The sequence below is a fragment of the Mya arenaria genome, chromosome 2 (assembly GCF_026914265.1).
Source record: "Mya arenaria isolate MELC-2E11 chromosome 2, ASM2691426v1".
NCBI classification, from domain to species: Eukaryota; Metazoa; Mollusca; class Bivalvia; order Myida; family Myidae; genus Mya; species Mya arenaria.
The window spans coordinates 9,177,233-9,192,497 of NC_069123.1; the positions used below are offsets into that span (position 1 = coordinate 9,177,233).

The 15,265-nt window shown below is 34.9% G+C and overlaps 1 protein-coding gene across 1 annotated transcript in view; it reads left to right on the forward strand.

Moving 5' to 3' along the window:
• The window catches only part of LOC128219246 (heparan-alpha-glucosaminide N-acetyltransferase-like), a 35,919-nt gene extending 20,729 nt beyond the window's left edge, over positions 1-15,190 (forward strand). Inside the window, exons 12-17 of the mRNA XM_052927061.1 lie at positions 1,356-1,491; positions 2,398-2,484; positions 6,935-7,009; positions 9,395-9,465; positions 10,042-10,154; positions 12,492-15,190. Of these exons, the coding sequence (XP_052783021.1) occupies positions 1,356-1,491; positions 2,398-2,484; positions 6,935-7,009; positions 9,395-9,465; positions 10,042-10,154; positions 12,492-12,676 (667 nt within the window). The 3' untranslated portion in view covers positions 12,677-15,190. The remainder of the gene's footprint in view (positions 1-1,355; positions 1,492-2,397; positions 2,485-6,934; positions 7,010-9,394; positions 9,466-10,041; positions 10,155-12,491) is intronic.
• The last annotated feature ends 75 nt before the right edge of the window (positions 15,191-15,265 follow it).

Sequence of the window (15,265 nt, forward strand, 5' to 3'; positions counted from 1 at the left end):
CAAGATATTAAATATAAATTAAAGGATATTAATGATAACAAAAACTTGGTTTGGTTTCAAAGTTTAAGCAAGTAATTTGGGTGAATTAAATATGATACTTAAATACTTAAATTCGAGAAAATGGGGCCAGGTGTTGGCATTTCATCTTGGTTACTCACACTTGATTTTGTGTCACCTGCAAAGTATGGTTGACAGGTATGGAATACTTTTTCTCCCACCTCAGATAAGTAGATCCATTAATTTAACCATGCTAGAAATTCTTATCTTGCCCACGGGCGAAGATAAAATGCCCGTATGGAACTTCTTTTTATGGTCACCAAATTGTTATTACCTCCCTTGTTAAAGACTGTCGTCTGTAGCGCATCATGGAAATCCTGTCTGGTGGCAATATTTAGAACGCGAGTTAATTATTTCTCTCTTCAAATGTCACCAGAAAACAGTTATCACGCACCTTTCAGGAAATAATGCTTCACTCTTCTTAGAACTATTTAAAGACCAATCAGACCATTTAGATACTCTGAATCACTGCGCGAATATCCATGACAACCACAAATTACTGCATATCCGTACGCAATTATTTTCACTATAAAGCACAAAAGAATTCCGGCAAAAAAATACATTTTAACTTAATTTTGTTTAACTGAGGTGCCGCTCGTGTAAGATAGGTTCATCCCGACCCTCACGCAGGGTGTTTTGTGGAAACTCAGTAAACCTCGTTTCCGCAAAACACCCTACGCTCGGGTCGGAATGAACCTATCTTACACTCTCGGCCATGGAAGATAGTCTGGCATCATAATTGCACTTTTCCCATCCAATTACTTCTGAATGACTTGGCGTAAAGTCCTCAAACTTGGTAGGCTCTTACCCGGTAAGTTACAGCCAGTAGTTCACCCCATATTAATTAAGGAGTTATTATTATGGAAACTAGCATGGTCAGAAGCATTGGATCATGACAGAATTTTGCACTTTTATGTTACCTGTGTAGCTTGGCAAAAACATATAGGGATCATATTGTCCGGCGGTATCTTCAGTGTCACACTTTCATATCCAAGCTCTATATCTATTGCGTGATAAATTCTAGAATTTTTGCCCTTGAATTGGCACAATTTCAATTCCACTCTTTAAATTTTGTATTTGTTATCCAATCTTTACAGAACTAGATCACAATGTTCTTTGGCATAAATCATATCTGATTTCAATCAACAGCCAGTAATTGCCCTTAATTTGATTTTTTCCCAATTTCTCATTGTTTGGTCAATTACTTGAGCATTTTTTATCCAATCTTCACCAAACTTGTGAATTACTTTTTATACAAATTTTGCGATTTATCAACAAGGTCATAACCTTACTTTCAGGGGTTACCTTGGCCCAGGAGGGTGGGCCAATGATGCAGGGGGTCACAATGTTTCCAACTGTACTGGAGGAGCTGCCATGTATATAGACCACAAAGTATTTGGGACTGCCCACATTTACCAACATCCAACTTGTAAGGTAGGCATTCTGGCCACAATCTCTCAATAATCTTAAAATCAATATAAGTTGATTCCAAGATTTATTATTTTCATCGTAATGCATTATCATGTTTAACTTGTTTGACCTTTATGATCAAAACAAAAAAATGCATGATTTAGGTACAGATAAAAAACATTAGTCCACGTAGCTATTCATTAAAAAAAACATTTATGAAGGCTATTTTTTGTTTATCTGCACCTACTTCATATGTTTTTTGTTTTGAATGAACAAATTAAACATGATAGTAAACATAATTAATAAAAAAAACATAAACCTATCTGGTGCGCCTCTAAGAGTAGCATGCTTTAAAATCATATTTCAATTTTATGAGATGTTGTTAATAAAATCCATGACCGTTTAGGCAAGGAAATATTTTGGATACATAAACTAAAATCAGTGCTACATTCTCAATGATAAACTTCTATATTATATTTACTACAGTCACATAATTGTCCTTGGTTGCCTATTTTAGACTAATAAAATATTTTTATTAGTAAAAAAAGGAGAAATATTTCATGTCTGAAGCAGTTCATTTTATGAGGGCAGAAGGGTGCCCCTGCTGGTCTCCATTTGGGCAGAAGGTATGGCTACCACAAGGACAGGGTTCAGCACCCTTACATAACTCTTTAGCTGAAACCTTACCAGAGTTATATTCAATACATGCAATAAAGACAATTTTACGGACATGAATCATTGACTATATTCATAGAATAGATCTGTTATTTGTATCCAATAATCCGATTAGCTACATCGTTCTTAGATACAAATAAAACAAATATTGAATATACCACCTCATAGAGTGTGAATTTATAAGCTTTTGCCATAGTAAAAGAAATTAATGCATTAAATGCATATATTCAACAAATAAAATCAATTAATTTTCAGGAGATTTACAACACAACTGTGGCCCATGACCCTGAAGGTCTGCTGGGAACACTGACTTCCTGTTTAATGTGCTTCCTTGGCTTACAGGTGAGTGGGATGTTTTAATATAAGTTTGTCAAAAAGCTACAAAGTGATGGTGGGAGAGTACTGATAGTCTAGTGGTGTCTGTCCCTTACCACAAATGTTGTGGGTGCTACCACCATCAGGGTAACAGTAGTCTAGCAGTTTAGGTGTCCTTCTTTCACCACAGATGTTGTGGGTGGTACTACCATCAGGGTGACAGTAGTCTAGTGGTTTAGGTGTCCTTCTTTCACCACAGATGTTGTGGGTGGTACTACCATCAGGGTGACAGTAGTCTAGCGGTTTAGGTGTCCTTCTTTCACCACAGATGTTGTGGGTTTGATTCCCACCAGGGAAACTTTCTCATAGCCTCTCAAACAGACTGGACATGATTTTTGCTATTGTATCAGCTTACGTCCCAATCAGTTCAAAGAAATTAGTAGAAACTACAAAGCTACATTTTTAGCTCGACTATTCGAAGAATAAGGAGAGCTATACTACTCACCCTGGCATTGGCGTTGGCGTCACACTTTGGTTAAGGTTTTGCATGTAAGCACCTTTAAGTCATTATCTCAGTAAATACATCAGTTATTGCATTGAAACTTTGGATATGTATTCCCAACTATCTTACATACTTAATTAATGAAGTTAGATAACAATTATTTTAATTTAATGCAAATAATAGGCCTTTATTATTCGACTTAGAAAGTCTGGTTAAGGTTTTGCGTGTAAGCACACATAGGTTAATATCTCAGCAACTACTTGAGGTATTGCATTGATACTTGATACAATGGTACTCAACCATCCAACCAACTTAAATAACCAAGTTAGATAACTCTAGTTTGCATTTAATGCAAAAAATTGCCCTTTATTATTCGACTTAGAAATTCTGGTTAAAGTTTTGCATGTAAGCACACATAGGTTAATATCTCAGCAACTACTTGAGGTATTGCATTGAGACTTTATACAATGGTACTCAACCATCCAACCAACTTAAATAACCAAGTTAGATAACTCTAGTTTGCATTTAATGCAAAAAATTGCCCTTTATTATTTGACTTAGAAATTCTGGTTAAGGTTTTGCATGTAACCACATTTAAGTCAATATCTCAGCAAATATATCATGTATTGCATTGAAACATTAGATATGTATTTCCAGATAACACTTTTTTTAATATAATGCAAATAATGGGCCTTTATTATTTGACTTAGAAATTCTGGTTAAGGTTTTGCATGTAGGCACACATAGGTTAATATCTCAGCAATTACTTGATGGATTGCATTGAGACTTTATACAATGATACTCAACCATCCAACCTACTAAATTAACCAAGTATGATAACTCTAGTTTGCATTTAATGCAAATAATTGCCCTTTATTATTCGACTTAGAAATTCTGGTTAAAGTTTTACATGTAAGCACACATAGGTTAATATCTCAGCAACTTGTTGAGGTATTGCATTGACACTTTATACAATGGTAGTCAACCATCCAACCTACTTAATTAACCAAGATAGATAACTCTAGTTTGTATTTAATGCGAAATAATTGCCCTTTATTATTTGACTTAGAAATTCTGGTTGAGGTTTTGCATGTAACCACATTTAAGTCAATATCTCAGCAAATATATCATGTATTGCATTGAAACATTAGATATGTTTTCCCAGATAACACTTTTTTTAATATAATGCAAATAATGGGCCTTTATTATTTGACTTAGAAATTCTGGTTAAGGTTTTGCATGTAAGCACACATAGGTTAATATCTCAGCAATTACTTGATGGATTGCATTGAGACTTTATACAATGGTAGTCAACCATCCAATCTACTTAAATTACCAAGTAAGATAACTCCAGTTTGCATTAAATTAAAATAATAGCCCCTTTTTTATTCAACATAGAAATTCTGGTTAAGGTTTTGCATGTAACCACTTTTAAGTCCATACCTCAGCGAATACATCATGTATTGCATTGAAACTTTACACACAGGCTCCAATCTATTTAACCTTTTTATTTAATCAAGTAGGATAACTCTATCTTTTATAATATACAATTTTTGCCCCTTTATTATGCGACTTAGAAATTCTGATTAAGGTCTTGCATGTTAGCACACATAGGATAATATCTCAGCAACTATTTGATGTATTGCATTGAGACTTTATACAATGGTATTCAACCACCCAACTTAATTGAATAACCAAGTTAGATAACTGTATTATGCAAATAATGGCCCTTTATTATTAGACTTAGAAATTCTGGTTAAAATTTTGCATGTAACCACATTTATGTTAATATCTCAGCACACCATGTATTGCATTGAAATCTAATCTAACAGTGATCCATGCATATTCGCCAAAACTTTTCAATCCTTACATTGAAAAGCGAGGGAATAGTCGAGCGCGCTGTCTCTGTGACAGCGCTTGTTATTTGTAGGCCTCTAAATTTACCATGTTCAAGCACATGAAAGTACCTCAAAGAAAACTAAGCAGCTACTATTAAATTTTGAGACTTCATCTTTGTTTGCACAATAACTCAAAAAGACCTAGATCTATGAAACTTCAGTGGTAGGTTGCCCTTGACTAGTAGTTGACCCCTATTGTAGGTCAAGGATCACCACTCTTAGGAACACTGTCTCTCAAGATATTGTGCAAAACTTTTTATGCCCACAAAGGTGGGCATATTAAAATCGCACTGTCCGTCTGTCCGTGTGTCCGGCTCAATAACTTGTGTCCGGGCTGTAACTTTCCCTTGTATGGAAGGATTTTAAAATAACTTGCCACATGTGTCCCTCATACCAAGACGACGTGTCGCGTGCAAGACCCGTGTCCCTTACTCTAAGGTCAAGGTCACACTTAGTGTTTATTCACAATGAAGTGCTGCATATAAGGACATAGAGTATAGGTTGTCGTGTCCGAGCTATAACTTTCACTTGTATGGACAGATTTTAAAATAACTTGCCACATGTGTTCCACATACCAAGACGACATGTCGCGTCCCTCCCTCTAAGGTCAAGCTCACACTTTGGTGTTTATTCACAATGAAATGCTGGGTATATGGACATAGAGTAGAGGTTGTCGTGTCCGGGCTGTAACTTTCTCTTGTATGGACATATTCTAAAATAACTTGCCACATGTGTTTGACATACCAAGATGACGTGTCCCGTGCAAGACCTGTGTCCCTCCCTCTAAGGTCAAGCTCACACTTTGGTGTTTATTCACAATGAAATGCTGGGTATATGGACATAGAAAGGTTGTCGTGTCCGGGCTTTAACTTTCTCTTGTATGGACATATTTTAAAGTAACTTGCCACAAGTGTTCGACATATCAAGAGGACGTGTCGCGTGCAAGACCCGTGTCCTTACCTCTAAGGTCACACTTTTTGTTTTTCACAATGGAATGCTGCATATATAAGGACATAGAGTATAGGTTGTCGTGTCCGGAATATTTCTTTCTCTTGTATGGACAGATTTTAAAATGATTGCCACATGTGTTCGACATACAAAGGCGACGTGTCGCATGCAAGACCCGTGTCCTTAATTCTAAAGGTAAGGTCACACTTAGGTGTTTATTCACAATGCTGCATATAAGCACATAGAGTATAATTTGTCTTGTCCGGGCTGTAACTTTTTCTTGTATGGACAGATTTTAAAATAACTTGCCACATGTGTTCAACATACCAAGACGACGTGTCTCGTGCAAGACCCATGTCCCTACCTCTAAGGTGAAAGATACACTTAGTGTTTATTCACAATGGAATGCTGAATATAAGGTCATAAGAGTGTAGGTTGTCAAATATGGTTGGTATTTTTTATGTTCAGAGGCAATTTAAAATGACTTCCCATATGTATTTGACATGTAAAGGCAAGATCAACTTTTCATGTACTGACCTTGTTCATAGGTCAATGTCACATTCGGGGGCATTAGTCACATACTGTGACAGCTCTTGTTCCATATTACCATATTGACCATAATCTTTGACCTCAAAAACAATATGGGTCATCAGCTGGTCAAGGGCAACCTACCACTGAAGTTTCATGATCTTTAGTCAAGTTGTGTAGTTCAAATTTTGAAATGTTTGCCTTCTGTTCATTAAACTTTATGCAACAATTGATATTTTTTGAAACACTTTATTCAATTTATTCACCTGTTTCAAAGCATCTTTTAAGGGGCTTTTCAATAATAATAATTGTCTATTATGTTCTGTACATAGAGTGATAAAGTGTCATAATATTGGACTGATTTTAAATTGCCTGGTGTAGTTTGTACTTGTATATGTATTATTTTATAGTGTGCGAGGCCAACAAGGCCAATAGATCCCTTCAGAGAAAAGCATGCTCCACCCTATATACATAAATTATGTTCTCCATCCACACTGAGACCTGGATATGCCAATTTGCATATAATTAAGTATATCAACGTACTACGAACACATTTCCCCCTACTGCAGAATGTTACATTATATCTATAATGTTGTTTCAGGCCGGTAAAATCCTAAGGATGTTTCCAGACTGGAAAAGTCGAGTAAAGAGATTCCTTATATGGGGATTCATACTGGTAAGTTGTTGTGTACAGAAATGATGTTTTTAGCGCATCTGCTTTCTGAAGAAAGATTAACTGCGTGATTGTCATTGCCAGCAGCATCAATGTTAGCATGCAAAATGATTAACCTTGGTGATCATTCAGAGACTTTTTTGAGGAATTCAAATAAAGCTTGGTACACATGTAGCCAAAATAAATTCGCTCTACAGACCGACCCATAATTGTGGCTGTAATAATTATTGAGTAATGCCCAAATTTTTGCTAAAAAAAACAACAACCACAGGCAAGCATTTGTCTTGCAGCACTCCTGTTATGAACTTGCTATAATATTAATGACATTATTGGTGAAGTTTATGGATGACCAGGGGCCGTATTCAATAAGCATCTTAGTTAATATTTTCAACTTAGTGAGAATTTCGTAATTTTTGACAACGATTATTTTAAATACCCGCTACTTTTCATCAGATTTATTCATATGCGTATATTGTTTAGACCATTTTCTTGCTTATTTTCATATTTTTATTGTACAAACATTGTTCGTTTTATTAAAATTGAAAGTAGAAAAATGGCAATTTTTCACTTAGTTGAAAAACATTACTAAGATGCTTATTGAATACGGCCCCAGGGGCTAGAGTATCTTAATAGTGAATATTTTCAACTTAGTGGAATTTAAAAAAAAATATCAATTTTATTTTTATTTTAATGCATTTATTATATGGATCTTTTTCTTGCTCATTTTCATATTTTTTGGTGTAAAACCATTGTTAGTTTTCATTAAACAAGAATAGAAGCATTTTTTTACTAAACTGAACATTTTTCGCGAAGAAGCTTTATGAATACGGCCCCAGAAATATATAATTTAGTATCTAGAGCACTGGTGCTTTTGTTAAGTAGTACAATACTGTATCTTTTAAATCTATGTATAACTCTATAAACAAATTACATCGTAGTTGTAAGAGGGTTTATCTCCACACACACCTCATTATGCCCCCACAAAGTGGCGGCATATAGGGTTGCCCTTGTCCGTACGTACGTCTGTCTGTCTGTCTGTCTGTCTGTCTGTACGTACGTACGTCCCGAAGATTGTTTCCGATCTAATTCTTGAAAACTGTTTGTCCAATCCTCACCAAACTTTAAACACATGTTTGTGACCATAATATCTTGATCAAGTTCGATAGTCATGGAAATCGCTTTAGTCATTTAGGAGTTACGGCCCTTTTTTGCCAAAAATACTTCAAAAATATATGTTTCCAATCTAATTCTTGAAAAGTATGTGTCCAATCCTCACCAAACTTTACATACATGATTGTGACCATAATATCTTGATCAAGTTCGATAGCCATGGAAATCGCTTTTGTCATTTAGGAGTTACGGCCCTTTATTTGCAAAAAAAGACTTGAGATTATCCTGAATAATCATTATGGCTTATTTTCTGTGACAAAAAATCGAAGTGGGGGCATCCGTGTCCTATGGACACATTTCTAGTTTTATTTTGTCACAGGAACATTCGCTGATACTGGACCTAACGAAATACATCAAATCACCGAAATACGAAGATAATTACTGAACTACACAAGAAAGATATCGAAATATGACTAATATTCAAACAAATTTATTGTTTTTGATTTAATATATGTTATAAATGCCTCGCCAAACCTAAATTTTCCGGCACCGATTTTAACATTTTTTCTGCTGCATTCTATCTTTTGTATTAATGGTTTTAACCTGTTTTCTCACCATTTTTTGCCTGTGTCCTATCTATGCTAGCGTCCTATACATAGTATAATACGCTATGTTGCAACAGTCATGGAAAAACTTCATTACAGATAATGTGGCAATCATATTGACAAAAAATATGTTTATTAGGCAACCTTACCACATGGGTACAGTGACTTAAAAGTTTTATGAAAAATGGTAAATAAAAAAACTTCATTTGATATGGAATTGTTTTTTGTAAGGCATAAAAGAAAAACAAAACAAGAACATAATATTACAGTTCAAGATAAACGTATAAGTTGTCAAACTTTCGTCAATGATTACAGGGATGTGATTGACCTGGCAGCCAGAGGGCTTAAACTTTTTCGGCCATGGGTTTATGGGGTGCTCTTTGGGTCAAAAGCGCACTGCTGTTGAAGAAAAAATGTCTTTTTAGAAGCTCTTTTGAGGGCTCTCCTGACTTTAAATTTGAAGCAAACTGGAATATTAACTTAAACAACTGAAAGCAACCAAATAAAATAAAAAAAAATTGGGGGGGGGGGGGGGGGGGGGTCCCTTGGGCCATATGATCCGCGGAATTCCATGAATCCTTGGACAAATCACATCCCTGGATTAAAATTCATTGTTTTGGTGGTCAAGGTTTGGCTATATATCCATTTCATTGCAATATATGATCTTTTGCAGGGTGTCATTGCTACAATCTTATGCAAAGGAGAGAAAAATGATGGTTTTATTCCTATCAACAAAAATTTATGGTAAGCCTTATCAACTCAATTGCTTGCTCGAGCTTATTAAATATAACTGGTGTCACAATTCATGACAAAAAGAGTTAAGTTAATAATACATATTTCACAATATTGCGAAAAAAGAAAAGAAAATGTCGTTTTTAAAAAAGAGAATATTATTCAGAACATGTACATGTATTAGTAGCAATATCATATCATTTGAATCGCTTTTGAGGTTCGTCTTGTTTTTTTTATATAGATACCCAAAACTGGCTTTATTTACTAGTTGTCTGAAAGCCCAAATCGAACACCTCGTTTCATTGCATTGCCATGATTGTAATTATAGATATCAGTCATATAAAGTAGGGAATAAACAATGATTTTTTCGAATTAAATGTATAATTTTTCACACTACACAATTGACTAGGTGCCAAAGTATTTACTGCAACATTCCTAGATCATTTGGCGCGGTGTTTCAGATAAGCCATTGGGCATTGCAACCATGGGCTTTTATTTATTGATAAAATATAATCACGTAATTGGTCATCTGATTGATTGATTGACAACTGGTCAATTGAGAATGTTTTTCATCATCTCTATTTTCAGGTCACTCTCATTTGTGATATGTCTGTCAAGTTTTGCGTTTTTCCTGTTTGCATTCTGCTATGTTACGATTGATGTCTACAAGGTGTGGTCAGGGGCGCCATTTTACTACCCAGGTACGCTGGAAGAGTTTAGATATTAACAAACAGTCTCAAGTCCAAGTCTAGACTCAGCCTTGGAAAAACCCTTTTATTATATGAAAAGGAAACAAGGAGTCTAAATTTCAGTTGTTTTACAAAAACGAAGGTGAATAACTGTACAATTTTGAAATGGAATAAAAAATAATCAAAACTCAAACCAAAAAGAAAGTTACAATGAAGATTTGCAGCTTGCCACTTGTCGAGTCTGAACTGAGAACTTGAGGTTGTTTGTAATCATTGCCCCCCAGTCTTAGGGATCATTCAATAATTATGTCTTGACAACTCTAGGAAATACAAAACCCATTAAGACAGTACTAAGGGTGTTGACTGTCTTACACTTTTTATTGACAACAATAAACAATTTGATGAAACCAGACTGCAATTTTCACTGGATGTAGTTTGGCCTTCCGAAGGAGCTCCTATTCACAATGTATCTAATTCACCGTAATATGGAGGTACAATTAAGAAAATAATAAACAAAGCTTTAAAAATACACAACGTATGTGTATAATATTTTCTTAGTAATGGTAATTTAAGACCGAATGTCAACCATATAAATCCCATATTGCTTTAATTATGACAAGTTTAAGTATGGTTTTAGCCAGATTTTTAAAAGGATACGGCATGCAATCAAACCAGCCTCTTGGGCACGTATCAACAACGATCTCTGGTGGCGTTGTCTGTTAGTCCGCGATACCGCAAATCCCACCCGCAAAACTCTTGTGTGCAATTATTTCAATGCGGGTCATTGTCACTGGGCGAACTGCAAATACTTACACTCATGTGCTAAATGCGGGAAAGGCCACCCGGCTGCCCATTGCCCTAGGCCACACACGATACAAAATATCCCCCGTTACCCTGCGGGAGCGACATTTTGTGCCCCCCGACCAAGGCGACCAGATCAGGTCCAATATAACGGTGGTCGACACCAGATTCGGTATTCTTCCATGTAATTTGAATGCGACTGTAATTGGTGCTAAAAGTAGGGACAGGGTCCAAAGGAGAAAAGGGCACAAACTTTAAACATTGTGAATTTCTAAGAATGTTTTTAAATTGAAATAAAACCAAATATGTCAAATTTGAATGAATTTATAATCATATGTCAAGAAGTATCTTATCGTCAAACGCTTAATTCTTTTAAGGCAAGATAGTGCATTTTCTGATCTCCATGAGGTCAGTTTCCATAGCTCTAGGTTTAATCCTAGTTTTACTGCTCTTTTGTTTTATTTACAAATTTAGTAGTAATAAAGTAAATGCTGTATTTAGAAAATAGACAAGTCTGAAACAGTAACTGGATGGATATCCCTGATAGTGGTGTTGTTTAGCTCAATATCACTTCATCAGCTAAATTTTATCATTACATCAGCTGTTTAAAGTATTACATATTATTTTTGATTGATAATCGCTACATCTCTAGGGATGAACTCAATCTTCATGTACGTGGCCCATCTAGTATTTCGACCATATTTCCCCGTCAGTCTGGCAGTAGACAACACGTCTCATTGGGCGCTACTTGCCATGCATCTGTGGGGTCCGGCCTTCTGGTGCCTCTTCACTTATGGAATGTTCGTCCGCAAAGTCTTCATCACCATCTGAGATTGAAACTTGATGTACTAAACCTGTTTTTGACCCTTTGTAGCACAGATTTCCTGTGAATGACACATGCCATTCACATGTGTAAATTACCCTCCCCCCTTAAGTGATACTCCTTCATGTTGTGGCCGAATACTACTTTTAAATTAATATTAACTATTTTTGAAATCTGTACACCAAATAATGCAAATTATTTAGCTTTTGTGTAAACTTAGGCTCCCAAAATACGCCTTAAATAGCCCCTAAATACGGCATTCCTAAAATTGGGGCTTCTTTCTCATAAAGCAGTCCACAGCCAGGTCAAGTGGCTCATCTGATCTGATCAAATGAATATAATGAGAAGAAAGAGTCTTCTACTGGTTGCAATTTTTATAAGAATATAACCATTCTACTGCCTACTTTTTTCCATGCATTACATGTTCTTACCACTTGCACAACCATGCAAATATACCATGTACATGTATTTACCATTTGCCATACCGTATGCACACAATTATCAAACCCCTGCAGAGTGTTTGAAGTAATTCAAGTATTGACTTTCAATTAATTGTTGCTCTCGGATTGATTTTGGACCTGTCATGTTTATCACTTAGAACGCTGATAGTAAGCACTTAGAACGCTGATTGTAAGCATTAATTGATAAAAAATTATATGTTCATTTTAATGAAATTATTAAAAAAAAAAAAAATATAATCACAAAAAATATCTTCTTAATTCCAGGGATGAATGCAATATTACTCTACTTGGGTCATGAGATTATCAGCCAACCAGTGGCCAGATATTTGAATCTAGGATCACGACCCCCATCACATGACCTGTATCTGCCAATCAACTGCCTGGACACAGCTGTGTGGGTGTTGTTGGCCTACTTCCTCTTCCAACACAAGATCTTCTTCTCCGTGTGATGAGGATTGATGGATATTTATTTAACAACATGATCATTTTTTACAATTTGTTTGTGAATTTAAGCAGTATGTGTTATTTGTGTCAACGTTATGAATGGCAGTCTATTTTCATGTATGTTTTCAACATCTTATTAACAAAAGGATCATAGATCATCATATGCTTACCTTTTGAGTAAGTAATCAAATGAAGCAGTCCGGGCTTCTACTAAAGGAAGTTTGTAAGTATATTACTCCCTAAAAATGGGCTAAAACTTCCAAAAATGGGTTCTTGGAAGTACAAAAGCTTCCATAATTTTCAAGAAGACTTTGAAGTTCAATTATCAAAACCTGGTGTCAATGTGTTACTTATTTTGGTCATATTTTCAATAGTTTAATATCAATTTGTGGAGTTGCTAATTACGTAATTTTTAACATATAGTTGAAAACAGTGGAACAAATTGGTGTTTTGGAGAGACTTCCACTTTCAGAGAAAAACTTCCAAAACTGATAGCAAGGAAGTTCATACTTCCAATTTCAAATTCTTACCGTAATGGAAGCCCCATTGAAGCCGTTTTATTTATTCCAAAACAAACGGTTAGACTGGTCATGCATGCATGACTCAGCTAGATTGAATTAACATAATTATAAATAATTTTTGTTTCAATTCAAGTGGAGATTAACATTCAATATTTTGTCAAAGGCTTGTAAATGTATCTGCTCACTCTTGTTGTTGTTAGTTTCTATTTGTAATCTTGTAAGTTTTTCTGATGGAAAAAAAGTCAAGGTGTTGTCCTAGCCTTGGTGTCCTTATCATCATTGGTAGCGTTATATGGCAAAACCTTTCATCTCTTCTGCATCCCTTAAACCATTTAATCTAATATGAATGAAACTTGGTGCACATGTTGCAAGACACAATAAGCACATGTAAAGCAAGGCCCATAACTTTGGCTTTAATTATTGTAAGTATGCTCCTTGATAAGCCTTGGTGTATGCTCTGCCACACTTGTGTTAGTCACGTGATTTTTTCTCATTTATTACATTTACTGTTATGAAACTTGTGTCACGGTCATGTTAGAAGAGAAAATATGCACATGTATATAGTAAGACCCATAAATCAGGCTTTAATAATTATCGAGGCCTTTTTACTTGTCTTTGGTGTTGGCGATACCTGCCTACTTCCCCAAGGACCAGACCTTTTTTTTCCAAAATAGCCTCCGATATTATTTAAAAAAAAAATATATATATATAACAAGAATTTCATGATTCATTTATTGATGTTTCTGTGCGACATATTTACTGCATTATTGATATTTAACTCCATTTGTAAAACTAAATGGACCAAACTGTTTGAATAAGAACTTACATATTTTTCCCCCAAACTGGAACAAACAGTGTTTTCCTCACGAAAAAGGCTAGGGTGCCTTCTCCATAACTAGTAAAAGGGCCCTGATTGTAGTTCTGCTACTGATGAGCATTGGCAACACTCTCCCATGGTTTTTCACTCTAGTCATGGTTTTTCCTCATTATATTAATCGTTAAATTTATTTTTGTTCTCTCATTGTACATTAACATTCATTGGCAGCTTTGTAAAAAAAATGCATTTCATGTTATTTTGTTTGGTTGTTTTTATGGCTGTTTCCAGATTTATCCGCCTTCATGCTTGGAAGATGTTCATCTGTGTAAATAATTTTAATAGGAGTTTTGTGAACTTGATAATATAACATTTAATAGTTTTTCATTCAAATTATGTATGTTATAATACTTGCATGATCTGCAAAATTGTTTGATATAGGACAATTGTATTGGTGAAAATTCATATATTGTACTTGATCTTTGATTACACAACATTTGTATTTGAAAGAATGCGTTTATCTGGCTTGAACTTTCTGTATACTGTCAAAGATGCTTTGCTGACATGATAACCAATTGCTAGTTTATGAGGTTGTATTTACTTTTACAACTATTTATTGTGCATATTAACATACATGTACACATATGTAAATAATCATGGTTGTCCAAATGAACATCGATACAAGAACTGTATACACGTTGTCATTGCTGGAGTACAGGATACTTCCAGTTGGTTGTTAATTATACTGTTATTGATATTATTGTTATGTAAAGGGGAGGTAATTATTATTGATATGTAAAGGGGAGGTAATTATTATTGATATGTAAAGGGGAGGTAATTATTATTGATATGTAAAGGGGAGGTAATTATTATTGATATGTAAAGGGGAGGTAATTATTATTGATATGTAAAGGGGAGGTAATTATTATTGTTATGTAAAGGGGAGGTAATTATTATTGATATGTAAAGGGGAGGTAATTATTATTGTTATGTAAAGGGGAGGTAATTATTATTGTTATGTAAAGGGGAGGTAATTATTATTGATATGTAAAGTAGTGGTAAGGAACTGAAACCAATATATTTTGCCCATTTGTTATTTTGACTTTGCCAGTCAAAGTTTTCAATACATGTTAATTATACTGTTCATCACCAATGGAAATTATCAATAAATAATTGATCTTGAAGTGTTTTGTATACTTTATTTCCTTCATACGGTAAGTATAATTAAACGGGATGATTATCCAACTCTCCAACATTGA